This window comes from Microchirus variegatus, assembly GCF_963457635.1.
Source record: "Microchirus variegatus genome assembly, chromosome: 7".
Taxonomy (NCBI): Eukaryota; Metazoa; Chordata; class Actinopteri; order Pleuronectiformes; family Soleidae; genus Microchirus; species Microchirus variegatus.
Genome location: NC_139808.1, coordinates 18,803,317 through 18,818,216, shown reverse-complemented (window position 1 = coordinate 18,818,216; position 14,900 = coordinate 18,803,317). Strand labels below are relative to the sequence as shown.

At 40.5% G+C, this 14,900-nt stretch overlaps 1 protein-coding gene across 2 annotated transcripts in view; it reads left to right on the top strand.

Moving 5' to 3' along the window:
- chchd6b (coiled-coil-helix-coiled-coil-helix domain containing 6b) overlaps positions 1–14,900 on the top strand; it is an 80,882-nt gene that overhangs the window by 42,222 nt on the left and 23,760 nt on the right. For both annotated transcript variants that reach the window (XM_083891878.1, XM_083891877.1), the window contains one exon: positions 4,687–4,757. In XM_083891878.1, the coding sequence (XP_083748004.1) occupies positions 4,687–4,757 (71 nt within the window). The remainder of the gene's footprint in view (positions 1–4,686; positions 4,758–14,900) is intronic.

The window sequence follows — 14,900 nt, the reverse complement described above, 5'->3', positions numbered from 1 at the left end:
AACTGCTCAGGGTGTGTGTGCCAGTGATAGTGCAGCCACCACTCTGGTGTCAGGAGAGCTCAACTGGAGCTGTTTCTCAGGGTTTGTTCTGTCACAAGACACAAAAAACGTGTTGATACACACAGTCCCCCAACATGGAAAGGATAAGATACACCTGTAAGTCCAAATACTTCCTTCACGCATCCACTACCCTCATTATCCCCACATTGTCTAGTTAGTAAGATCAGAGTCATCATAGCTGTTCCACTAACTACTGGTACATCCCATAACAACCAAACTGTATGTTTTTTGTTTTGTTTTTTAAGTATTCATACCTAAAGGAAAGACAGATTATGTCTTTACCATACTGGGGAGTGTGAATGTGGACAAACTTTTGTATTTGCCAAAAATACTTTCTATGCTATTACTGTATGTCAAATTCTGTATTTGTTTTCCATTGTTGATTTAAAAGCCACTTTATTTTTCTTTGATAGGAGTTGGAAACTGAATATTCATGTTTTGATAGTAGTTGTATTATATTGCTCTTTCGGTCAAGCTTGAACGTACCACATTCCTCTCTTTTGCTACTCTTTTGGCTGTTGATGATGCAAACTAGGAAAAGGGGATACGGAGTGTGATGCGAAGTACCGTCTGACCCCTGAAAACATTCAGGATAGAGCACTGTGCAATAAAGAGAAGTTAGCTACACCTAAAAAACCACCTTCTTGCTGCTTCCCTTGCTGGTGCAGTACTCTATGTCCTGCATAATCTGTGGTCCCGGTAGACCTAAATCCCCATGGAGCCCTTTTTTTTTTTTTATCTTGACTTGAATACTGAATGTCCCACAGGGCAACCACAGACTTTCAAGTTCAAGTTCCAGCTCAGCTTTCTTCTGTTTGATTGTACCCACTGAGCCCTTGACCTGGGGCTAAAGGATAAGTTGTTAATATGTGGCTAACTTTTTACCACAAAAATTCAGGAAGCAAGGGAAAGTATTTTCTGGCTCTCTGAATATGTGCATGTCAATGACTCTATGGCTTGGTTTGATGTCATTTTAAAGGTGCATTATGTAATAAATCTAAAGCAACTGGCCATAAAATGCTCCTAATATGTCACAGAGACTCAGGAATAATGTTCATATAACAAACTGAACTCTCCAACAACAACAGTACACCCAAAATATTTGCATTAAAAAAAATATTTTGCAGACCGCAAATCATGTTTATGTTTTGAAATCATGATTTTGGCATGTGGCGCTACCTATCAGCATCTACCTATCATTGCAGTCAGTAGAGTCTCAGCTGCCAAGCAACCACGGGTTGCCAGTGACGTCTGAGCTACAATGGAGAAGAAAACAAAACCTAGAAGATCTCGGTATTTTGAATTTGAGTGTAGTAACCGTTTTTGGCCACATTCTTACATATGGCGCCTTTAAATCAAAGCAATAAATAGTCCCGTTTAACACTTTATTTATACTTTAGCAGATTTATGGAACAACATCTGAACACTGAGCAGAGGTTCTCAGATGAAGGTTATTTGCTTTCCAGCCCTCTGAGCTGCATATGTTACCCCCATGTCAAGGTGTAGTATTTAAGCCATGTCCACAATGGGGAGACTTAGTGGCAACAGAAGTCTAATCCTGAACTGGCAGGGGTAAAACCTTGCAACTAGGGATGTTTGGCATTTCAGCACATTGAATTACCCTGGCAGTCAAAATGGAACAGAAGCTAAGAGGAGATAAAGGTAAATTGTAGACGGACACATATTTAATTGTTCTCGTAATTTCTACTGAGCCAGAGCCACTGGGGCGATGGTGGTAGAGTGAGTTGTCTTTCACCTGGTTCGATTCCCGGCTCCGCTAATCTACATCTCGACGTGTCCTTGGGCAAAACACTTCTACCTCCTGAATGGGTATGAAAGATTTGTGCCGCACATCGATGCACTGTATTGTTTTGCTTATTTGTTCATTATTGTTTTTTGTGTACACAAATACTCAGGGCTAAATTTTGTCAGTTCAATTTTATTTGTATACCGCCAAATCATAACACATTATCTCAAGGCACTGTACATAGACAACATCATGGAGAGCAGAGGAACCCAACAGTTCACACAATGAGCAAGCACGAGGCACCAGTGTCCAGTTGCTTGCAATATTTTTTGTTCTGTTTTGTCTTTTTGACCAGCGGTCCCCATCCTTTTTTTCTCCTCGGACCGGTTTAATGTCAGGAAATATTTTCACGGACCGGTCCCCTAACGCTCTCTTGTTGCTATGGTAACGCTTAAACGTGCCTTCAAAATAAGATACACAAAACAGCTGTAAAGATTTCATTAATGTTGATATATTTGTTTCAATCGCTGAATGAAGCCTGTATTTGGAACAAGAGTCGGGACCTTACATTATTTGCACAAAACTATTGATCAGCTCTCAGCATTGTTGTTGTTCATCAAAATCAGTATGCGCCGAGAGCGCGGTGCAGAGTGCGAGTGAGTGAGGTCTGCGGCCTTGGCCATTAGTTGATATACTTATTTTTGTGGAGGGGGGGAAGGCTGAATACGTCGCACAAGTAAGCAAGTTTTGCGACCTACTCCTTGTCACTGAAATATGCTGCCAGCGGTGACTTCTTTTCTGAGAGAAATCGCTGCGGCTCTCATAATTCAAACACTCTGGCCAGCGATCTCCCTCGGGATGCGTCAAGAGTGAGTCAAAGACAGATGTAACGGAGGGAATCCGGTCATTTTTCAAAATAAAACATTGTTTAGACCCCGATAATAAATAAAACGGAAATAATGTAAATTATTTATTCTTTCTGTGCGTCCTGGTACCAAAAGACCCATGGACCGGTACCGGTCCGCAGCCCGGTGGTTGGGGACTGCTGTTTTTGACCACTGCTGCAAAGCAAATGAAGGGAGGGACAATAAAGGTCTGCGCTGAACTGAACTGAAATTAACTGAACTGGTCTGTATGAATGTGTGAGTGAATGGGTGAATGTAAATACTGTAGTGTAAAGCAGCTTTGAGTGGTAATAAAGACTAGAAGAACCTTCTATAAATACAGACAATTTAACAAAATTCACAATGTTTATTTGACAAAATTGATTTATTATTGATTATTGATTGAGTCTTTATTTTTTGTGACCAGGCAAATTAAATCATTTCTGGGCTAGGTTTTCTATGTACTGTTTTGTTTCCTATGAAGAACAGACAAGATGGGGGTAGGTTATTATATTGAAGCAAATACAAGCTTGAAAATAAGGGAAAAATATGGTAATTCTTGAGACCAAAATGAGATCTTCAAAAAGAAGTGTCCGTGTTGTGGTGTGGATCAACAAGTAATTGAAAAAAACAGTATGAACACAACTCATGGTCACCTGGTGTGTAGAAGGCCAGAGATTGTTGAGATGGTTTGTGTTGTTATCGATTTCCTGTTAAGTCACTGAAGTAATATTTCTCATCTTCAAAATATGGACAAATAAAATAAAGTAAAGCGTGTGCATGGTAGTTATCAGTTTAAAACAGTGATCACTGCTCAGATAAGAGTGTATGATGTCAATGAAGATTTTCTGCATGTTGAAGGGATTTTGGAAAAACTGTATTACAGCTGTTGATCATGGTTTTAAAAATTCTCAGCACTGTGGCTCCAAATACTCCACAACCACATTTTCTAAAAGGACATATACTTCCTCGTGGCATCACCCTGTAAGCAGCTCAGACCATAAAGCAGTGTAGTTAACACTGTGACCACTGATTACTCCGCTAAAGGTGTGCTGTATGTGACCTTGCCCTCTAGACATGGGCTCCATTTGAGTAGTAATTGGTGCTTAAATGCCACTGTGTACTGCATGGAGTAAAATATTATGGAGTTCCAGCAGTCCATCAGCATTCAGATTTGTTAAGTGCCCTGTAAATTTCAAAGGTCGCTAATTTAACAACAGTGACATTTAAAACAGGGAGCAATGCATTTTGGTTATTATTACTGGCTTATTAGAGCTCACGTTGAAGCTAAATAATATAAATTGTGTGAAAGTATGTAGATATGTAAGATGTTGAAACTGTAGCGTGTAACTTTTGAACATAAACTAACGTCAGTTAGAATCAAACCACTGTCAAATGAGTTCACACAATGCTGATGAAGCCCATCAGTATAGTGGTCACCCGCGGACACTTCCGCGCTGTACACAGGAAGTGATTTGTTTTATTTAAAGAGAGAAAAGGGCAACAGCAACATTGTGCTGCTAAAGCGAGGTTGGAAAGGCAATGTTAGGTTTCAGAGGTGAATTCTGCTCAAAAAATCCACTCATTCATGATGTTACTAATAAAATCAACAATCAACAAATTCAAAATACAGAGGTCTTTTAGGTTTCGTAACTGGCAACCCGTGGTTGCTCGGCAGCTGAGACTCTACTGACTGCAATGATTGGTAGACGGCAATAGGTGGCGCCACATTCTAAAACATGATTTCAAAACAAAAACATGATTTGCAGTTTGCAAAAGATTTTGTAATGCAAATATTTTGGCTGTAGTGTTATTGTTGGCAAGTTCAGTATGTTATATGAACATTATTCCTGAGTCTCTGTGACATATTAGGAGGATTTTTATGGCCAGTTGCTTTAGATTTATTACATAATGCACCTTTAAAAGCTGATTTTATATTCAAAATAAAAATGGAAGTGTGCAAAAACCCTGAATTGGTTTTCTCTCTGCCTGCAGAACTTTGACATCTACAAGGAGTCGACAGAACAGTACAACCAAGCAGCGACTAAAGCTGAGGCTCGCATCAGGTAAATATTGTGAACATATGCATTATTTTCTGTGGAAAGATTTACAGAACATTATCAGTACTGTCACATGAAAAAAATAACAGAAAAAGCTTTATTAAATAAAACTAACAAAAATGCTAAGGGTAAAACTCAGAGACAAACTGGAAGCCAAACTGGACAAGGTACACACAAGAAAGAATTTCAAAATAAAACAGGAAACCAAACACAAAGAACCAATAATCCATGGTAAGGAAAAACAAAACAACAAAAAGACCAAACTGAATAAATATCCAACTAAAAGTGCCCTGGAAAGTGGAAAGTGCCCAGGGATTGTGACACAATACACCTTTACTCTGTCACTGACTCTGTGTTGTTGTTTTTTTTGCTACTTTACTCAAAATACATTTTCAGAATTCACCTGGAAACTGTTTAATAGTTAAATTTGAAGTCTCATCTCTGACTTTCAGAATCTCCAAACAACAGTTTTGAGAAAGACGATGTGGACAGGCAGAGTGTGAAGGCTGTTTGCAGTGTTAGGGTGCTGCTAATGCAAACTCCACACCTCCTGAAACTGCCTGTCAAAACAATGTTTTTCACACAGTGGTGAGGCCTGGCTATAAATGACTATTATCACCTCTCCTGTCGTATATATCAGAATCTCAAAATGTGTCAGCCCAGAAATGCCAATAGCCTAAAGAAACAGTGACCCGGTGTTATTCACTGGATGTCATTATTGTAATTACTAAAGGTGATAAAATATGTACTTTTAATTAATACTGTTACTGTAATTCCTATTCAAAACTATGTAGGAGCGTGGTTGCCAAATTTAAAAAGAAGGAAATGAGATGCTGAATTCACAACCATGTAACATGTTCATGCACAAATACATCCACATTCAGCACCGTCCCATCATCTGTTATAAACCTTATTTTGTTGGTTTTCAAGTGTCTGCAACAGAGATTGGGAGTCAAAGTGTTTCCATCATATGATGATGTTGAGAGGAGATGACACTGAACTTGTTTTTCCTTCTCCTCTGGTCAAAACATTCTTGAAGGGTATCTTCGTCTTTCAGGCTTCTCCCTTTAGGGCTCGCCACAGCGCATCATATGCCTCCATCTTGTTCTCTCCGTTATGCCCTTTTCTGTTACACTGACTGCCCTCATGTCCTCTTTCACAGCATCCATGTACCTTCTCTGTGGTCTTCCTCTCTTTTCCTCCTGCCCGGCAGCTCCATCTCCAGCATCCTTCATGCATTTTAATCACTTTCCCTCCTCACGTATCTGCACGTGACCAAACCATCTCAACCTTGACTCTCTTACTTTATTTCCAAACCGTTCAACCTGAGCTGTCCCTCAAATATGCAAATTTCTAATCCTGTCCATTCTTGTCACTCCCAATGGAAATCATCAAAGCATCTTCAGCTCTGCCAGCCCGAGCTCCGCCTCCTGCCACTGTCTCCAAGCCAAACATCACAGTGGGTCTCACTACTGTCTTGTAGACTTTCACTTTTGCTGCTCTCCTTCTGTCACACATCACCCTTGACACTCGTCTCCACCCACTCCACCCTGCCTGCACTCTCTTCTGTGCTGTACTGGACACAGCGTTTGGTATCATTCAGTGTTTTATTTAATCTTTTTGCCGCTAGCTGCTCTTTGCTCACTCTGCTGGCGTCCTGTGTGTTGAAGTGCTACAAGCTGTGTTATTGGTGGCACAACAGACCAAAACACTAAACAAAAGCATAAACACAGTTTGCAGCTCAACTGAAAATGTATTTTGTAAAGGTATAGTAGTGGCACCGCTGTCATCAGTGAAGACAGTATTTCAATAGAACTTGTTTCTTCAATCTCTGTTGACACATCATGTTTGTTACATATTCTTTCTTACATATATATCACGTCTAATTATTCTGACAGTGACAGTTAATCTTAATGATAGTTTTGTATGATGCCATGTAAAGATTTGGAATAACTTGCCAATTTCTGAACACGTTTCAAACACGTCATATGAATTAGAAAGTATTATTGGGGGGGGATCAGTGGTGTTAGGTTCAACCTCACCTGCTGTAAGAATGTCAGTTTCATTCAACAGTGAAATACAACCACGCTGACACTTCCAGACTGTTCGGGATTTTGCCAATTTGCACCCCGTTATAACACCTATCATCACCCCTTTATGGAAGGAGAGAAAGCCAAACATCTCCATTAATAGTCAGAAAGCCATTCATTTTACCTTTTGCCATTTACATGGCATTGATTATCGCAAAACTGATAAAAGATGCTTGATTAATTCTGATTTTTTTTTTCACATGCTCATTCTTCACCTTGTGCTGTTCATTAACACATAAAGCTAAAAAGTAGGACATGTCTTCTGTAAGAATGAATCGTGATTAATACAATTTAATCACGGCTGTTAGCATCAATGCAGTAACTTCAGTCAATTAAAGGCTGACCTCAATGCGCTATTCTTTTAATCGCACGCTGCATCTCGCTGCATCTCGCTGCGTCATGCATGATGTTCACAAACGGAGTGTGTCGGAAGTGAGAGGGGGGGGGGGGGTCGGTAGGTGTCACTATTATAAAAATAGCCAATGATTGTTGTGTAGCATATTGTTAAGCTTTCCTGCTTTAGCTCTGGGATTGTTGTTGAGAAGCTCAGGGTAGATTATTTCTCCAGGGACCATGATCTACCTCTTTTGTACTTACTTACTTACTCACTCACTCATCTTATACTGCTTTATCCTCCACATGAGGGTTGCAGGGGGGCGCTGGTGCCAATCCCAGCTGTCAAAAGGGGGTGAAAGGCGGGGTACACCCTGGACAGGTCGCCAGTCCATCACAGGTCCACACACAGAGACAAACTTTCACTTTCACAGTCATCGTCAATTTAGAGTGTCCAATTTGCCTAATCCCCAAATCTGCATGTTTTTGGACTGAGGGAGGAAACCAGAGAACCCAGAATTAACCCACACACATGGGGTTGCTCCTTATTTTTATCAGTAGGTGAAACACACAGGTGCTTATGGACGTGTCTTGCACTTATTTCTTCACATCTACTAATGATCACTATGCCCAGTCGCCAATGAGCCACAGCACTTTTAAAACACTATGCTCAAAAAACTGGAAAACAACGTGACTTTGGCAAAAAAGACTTTCAGAATCAATCACTTAATCAGGAAGTGAAGTTAATAAATAAATGGTGCTGCTGCAGCTGCTGAGAAAGGGTGAGAAATAACTCTGCTGCTTCTCTGTGTCACAGAATCACTTCAACAGTTCCATATGTGCCACTTTGTGGCTTGGCTCTTTTATCTGCCCAACACTAATACACAGTCTGTATCAAACAGAAAAGGCAACTAAACTAGTGCAGGTGCTGTTGCATTCTTATTTCTGAAGTAGACATTGTGTAACCTCACGCTTATTTCACTTCCATTCTATGATTATAAATCTGTAATGAAATGTGATTAATTGTGATTTAACTTCTCTGATTAATTGTGATTAAGAAAAACACTTATAATTTTACATCCTTGAATCAAATTGAATTTAATAACTATATCTGAAAGATATTCATATTCAAAGATAATCACAAGTGATTGTCTTGTCTTCGTACATTACACACATTGATAAGCCTTGGTAAATTAGTGGCCCACCTCTTTAGGGATTATTTACATGGTTTAGGCTTAGCAAGTTAAGGCTAACCTTGTGAAGACAACCTTCTAACTTCTCCAAGGACACTTGTTATATGACATCCTTCTCTCTCTAAAGACTTGGCAAATGTAGAAGTTAATGTTTAAATGCTATTATTATGATGTGGTCAGTCCAATTCTTTTTGCCAGCTCTGCATTTATGGACAGTGACCTCATCTGTGACACTGTCACCCTCATACACCTGCTCCATTAAATGTAACTGTGTTTACTTCCAGTCTAAAAGTCTGTGCAAATCAAAAGATTACATTGTCAGGGATTTGCTGTTGTCCATGACTATAAGAGGTTAGAAAGAACAGTCCTGCACCAATTTGCCTAAGAAATGGCATTTCGTTGAGCCATAATGTGTTGATCATTATTTTTTAATGCTGATGCACACACACACACACATACAATATGCACACAAATGTCCACTTCCATTTATTATGTTCTATCTCTCCCAACGCACACACAGGCACATTTTGTATTCAGACAACCATGTGTTCATCATGTTCTGTCAGCATTTGGGCAGTGTTTCATTGTGCTGTGGTCATGCTGTCATTTCACACTACACTGACCACCCAGTAATTATTCTATTTACCCATCGCTGAAGGTGACGGGCACTGTGGGGGGAGACTGCGCCACTGACTTACATGTTATGTAGCAACAATAGGTCTTTTATCTGTCTAAGTCTTACAGTTTCCCCTCTCTTATTGCCTCGTATTCCTAAAACAACTTTCTATCTCAATCATTTCCTCTTCTTCACCTGTTCTATTAGGTTTTTTGATGTGTTGTTGCTCCTGCAGACAACAAATTAGCTGATGAAGCTTGAAATGTAGCTGTAGGATAGGCTTAAATTAAAGGTTGGTTAAAAGTCGAGTCAGAGCTAGGTCTTTTTTTTTCAACATTTCTGCTTCTAACCACAGTTGGTGTAGTGGTTAGCACTCTTGCCCTTGCAGCAAGAAGACCCGGGTTCCTGGGTTTGAGCCCCGTTTGGAACAACTTCGGAACAAGGGCCTTTCTGCAAGGAGTTTGCATGTTCTCCCTGTGTGTGTGTGGGTTTGTCTCTATGTGGCCCTGTGATGGACTGGCGAACTGTCCAGGGCAGAGGTTGCGCTAGACTTTTTTGTTGTCTGTCATTTTGACTGACAGGGTCATAAAAATCCTGTCATAAGCTGTTTTTACCGGTCACTTTAATTTTTTAAATGATAATAGATATTCAATTCTATTTTGAATTTGAAATTTGAAAATATGAACAATGAATAGTGAAATATGAGCGGGTCACAGACGTGCTCCAAAGCCTCCCGTCCATAGCTCTTTAACGCGCTGTCGGCACCACCCGGATTTTTCCATCCTCCGTCCTCAGCCAGGAGAACTCCCGCTCCCACTGAACTCTGTACTCCGGCCTCACCTCCTTGCTGCCGCTTCCTTGCTCCGCCGAGGCCAAGGCCTGAGTTTGTCCTTCATCTATCCCTATTTTTTCACCTCTTTTATCAACATCGTTATTGGGCTTTTTAAAGGAACTTCTGACACTCAACTGCCGTGACATTTTTCTTCTTTTCTACTTTTCTTCTTCTACAAGAGCCAATTACTGTAATATGCTCTTCACCACCAAGTGGTCAGGGGTGTAAATTGCAATCCGTCAAAATGACGGATGGCCATCAGATTTTTCCGTCACTGTTTTAAAAAACTGGTTAATGACGGAAAATATTCGGTTAACGCGACCCCTGGTGCAGGGTGTACCCCGCCTATCGCCCAATGTCAGCTGAGATAGGCACAGCACCCCCTGCAACCCTCTGGTGGTGGATAAAGCGGTAGATAATGGATGGATGGATTTCTGCTTCTATGGGAAAATCACCTTTGTGTTAAATGCTGGTAAACTGTATGTGAATTACATACTGGCTAAATATTGACTGATAGTAGGTTAACTTTTGTACCAGTAGCTCATTATAATAGAGATTCCAGTTGAAAGTGAAGAGGTTGAAGTATGGGGTGATGTGTCGACCTTCATATCTTCCAATTAGAGCTCATCACCCCCTCCAACACAGAGCTAAGGCTTCCCCAAGTTGACCTCAAATGTACAACAGAAAACAAACCAAAAGAAACCACAATACTACATAATGTCCATAAAAAACAAAAGAAACATTCAAAGGAACTGAAATTAACTTGATGGTCACAATCTCCAGAGACAGACCATGACACATGGAGGGTATTTTGTTGATAACAAGATGGAATCCCCTCTTGTATATTTTCCTAGGCTTGTTCCAGTCCCACACTTGACAGGACACAAATCCCAAAATATTATCCCGTAGTGATTAAATGTTATATAGTGTCATTGGTAACTCAACTCCCTATATGGGACGTTTAAGAGAGTTCTTTTATTAACCCTGCCTTGGGGTGTTAGACAACCCATATTCACCAAAAATACTTCACTTAAGAGACCCACAACCTTGCAGTTGAGCTTACCTTAAGATCTAAAAATCCATTAATCCTCTTAAAAACCTTGCTCCCCTCAAAGTATTTGCGAAGACGGAAAATAAGTGAACCTCAGGTGGATATCTATGTGAGGAGTCACCACAAAGTAACTGCTGACAGTTTGTAGCTAAAAGCTTACTTTCCTGTGGGTTTGTTATGTCTTCTTTATTCTCTATGTGTGTCTACTCGTGTGTATGCGAGTGTAGTGTGTCCAATTAGTGCAACAGACAGGTAGCTTACTGCTGGGATCTCTGTACCCCCCAAAGAAACCGACTGCTTGTCATTACCAGAGACAGGACCTGTCTGCACTGTGGTCTAACAAAGATTTACCATTAGGACAGAAAGGTGCAGTCGCTTACACATTCTGCCTCCCTGACTGCCTCTAAAGAATACAGTACATAAAAAAGACACACAAACTCCTGCAAAAGATCACAATCACAGGCAGGTCAGACTTACTCATTTATGGAGTTAGACAGGGGGAGAAATAGACACAGGTCTCCTAAAATTACTTCACTAATGTGTGATGTACAGGTAACAGATAATAAACATGTGGCCATGAAGTGGTCATGAAGACACCAATAAGAATCTGAAATCCTGTTTTGAAGCCTCCAGAATCACAGTTCAGCCGATACCATGTTGACTTTTTTGCAACACCGTGCAATTTACAAAATGTGCTGTTGAAGAGGTACCAAACTATGAGTGAGAGCATTAACTTCTCAGGAAAATGTTTTCCGATGTTATAGAGTCAGTGAAAAGTAGGCTCACTTTCTATTCAGACTTCCATTCAAACTGTCTTCTTTTTTGCAACCAGCTTAGTCACACCTGGTGGCTTTTCAGAATAGTTTTGCTTCTGAATAGGTGTTCTTGGGAGAACTCGAAGGCTTCGTCCATTTTTAAAATACAGCCACTGCACTCGCCCTTGATAGCAGACTGGTCTGATGCCTGGTGGTGGAGGTTAGCAGAGCAGTGTCTGTCATAGCTAACTACGCATCAAAAGTTTCTCTGCATGGTTTTCTTTGCATTTCCATTTGTGATAGTACCTGGCACCTGGTGCTTTTTTTTGATACCTGCTCTGGCGAGGTTCCATGACTAAAATGAATCTCGGCTGACTGCCGGCCACTGATTGGTCAGAGAGGGCCATCACTGAAGAACAATCATGAGCGCGACGACGGACAGAGGAATCAAACTGAACAAAGCCGAACTGTAGCTCAGTTAAAAAAGACATACAAATCCTGAAAATGGGTTAATCTCCAACATTTAGCAAGTACATTTCTAAAATCTCAATATTTAACAGAGGAGTCTGGTGTGTTGAGCAACAGCACTGCTGAAAGCCAGCATTCGTGAGGTAGACCCCGCCTACATTGAGGAGGTACTTTGAAGTGTCGGGTAGAGCTGCGAATTGCTAGAACTGTACAATGGCAAACCGCCGTTGGAGATGTGATGCTTGCCATTGTTGGGTCAGACAAAACCAGTCACCAACGGGGAGAACAACTTTGTCTGAGAGCTCAGTTTCAGCCCTGCAGTGTTTGAGCTTATTTTCTAATGTCTTGATTTGATCGGCTTGGAGAGTTGAACATTTCTCAACTTCTGCCTCAGTCAACATGACCAAAGCAAACAACGGACCCATAATGCAGTTCGGCACCTCTAGACACTGCTCCATTCAAAGTTAGTGAGAATCATTTGACACCTTTACCACATGTGTGAGAGTCAACCATAAGAGAAACTGCCATGTTTACAGGAAGTGCAGTTTGGGAGTCCACTTGTTGCAAATAGCCATCAACGTATTATTTACGACTATTTACTATTCCTTGCTCCGCTAGTCTACATACCGATGTGTCCTTGGGCAAGACACTTAACCCCACGTTGCTCCTGACGGCTGTGAATGGATGAATGGGTATGAAAGATGAGTGATAAAGAATGCACCATATGAAAGTGTGAGTGAATGGCAAAAGTGTGTAGTGTAAAGCAGCTCTGAGTGATCATCAAGACTAGAAAAGCGCTATATAAATCCAGACCATTAATCATTTATTGATTCTCCCTCTCAATTTCCAGTAACAGTACAGATCAATTTATTACTGACAATCCTCACCATAATAAAAGACCCTCAGTCCCTCATTATTTACAAATGTCTAAATGGTACATAAAGTGATCGTGTCAGGACATGATTGTTCTGTATCATGTAGCTTAAACTTAATGTTCTCTTACCACAAAGTGAAATGTACCCTAATGTGCATTGCTACAAAAATGTGACTAGGGCTGAATAAATAAATTAAATAACACACTTTCATCAGTGAAACTGTTGCGAATCAAAACACCAGCGATGAAATGTGATAGCAGTGAAACACTTCATGGAACATGTTTCCCCACAACGTCATCCACAACCCCGAATGAGTCGTCCAAACACTTCCCTGATTGAAAAGTTATCAGCGAGGAGATGTCACACACAAACACACGTGAACATGTGCACCTTATCTTGTTCACGCACAGCTCCAGATTTAATGAAACACTCTCCTTATCCCCTTACCATCTCTCTCCCCGCTTCTATCTCTCTGTATGCCCACAAAGTGAGTTTGGTGGGGATCAATCCACCAGGCTAACAGACTGTGAATTGTTCTCGTACGTTGCTGTTTCCCTTCAGCTGTCAACGTAAGAAGATACAGGTGGATTTCAGTCTGTAGCTTGTTGTTCTCTTTGATTGTTCTTCTCGTTTAAGATGGAGACTTTTTAAGTTTTTCCTGGAGTAAAGTTTAAACTTAATGTTTTGGTTGCTGTCATATTTTGGTGTGAGCTAAGTTTATACATGTGCTCCATCACTTAGCGCAGGTGGGATCAGCAGAATAATTGTGTTATGTCAGTCCTTCACAGGCGTTATGAACTAAATCTGTATTTTGGATGATTCTAAATGTCAGACTTTTTCTGTTGTTGCTGTTGTTGTTGTGGTTGCGTGTTTCCCTTATAGCGGTCTCACAAAAGCTTTACAAAGCCTCTAACAATATGAAAATGCATGCTCTGTTATTCCTTTTGATCTCAACCCAGCCATGACATTTTTGATCCTTACCTTTTTTCTCCTCCACTCAGTGTAATATTAAAATGCACAAGTACAATGCCATGGCTGCTGCTTTAAAGGAACCAAAAATCTTTGTCATCATTAATAACCATTCACAACACAAACAGCACCAATTTACACACGGAATAATAAAATGCTACGCCTTTGCAGTCGTTCCCCTTTCTTCTTATTGCTTTATCCCCCAATGTCACGCTTTGCAGCCAACCAGAACTTGAGCTTTCTTCATGAAAATAACACACTGTCAAGGCAAGACAAAAAAAATTAGAAAGTTTTAACGTTTGGAGCCTAATCATTCTCCCCCAACTCTATACGCATTTATGCAAAATGTCACAGACAGAAAGCAGCTGGAGCGTTGTTTTTTCCGTCGTCTCCCTGTGAAATTTAGCTATCAAACTTGCAGGGGTGGCTAATGTTTTTCTAATAAGAGCTCACCTTTAATTTCAGTCAAACGAGGCATCCGGCACAGATTAGCAGAGGCAATTTTCTGCTTCAGATTCCATTATTAAAACACTCCCTCTATCAGAAAGTTTCTCTTGTTGAATAGAGAAAAGAATGAGTTTTTTTTTCTTTACTCGAGCTTGGATTAATACCTTCAGGCTATTGTTCCTTTTATCTCCTCCTCTTAGGGAGTGATTCAGAATGCCAACCAGCTGTCAGAGAGCAAAGTCAAACATCAGCCAGTCATTTCATATTAATCAGGGATGTGCATTTCAAGTAAGAATACACACACACACACACACACCAACAACTTTGGAGAAATGATGTCATAGCTCCACCTCACTAACCTAATCCTTACCCATGCTAACTTTCTATGCTTCTTCTCCATTGTTGGTGTATTTCTGTGGCAGCAGTACAGCGCCACATACAGGCCTGCCGTATATACTGCATCGTTTGGACTAGTGTTGTGTCAGGCTTGAATGATTCGTTCTTTCAAACGAATCATTTG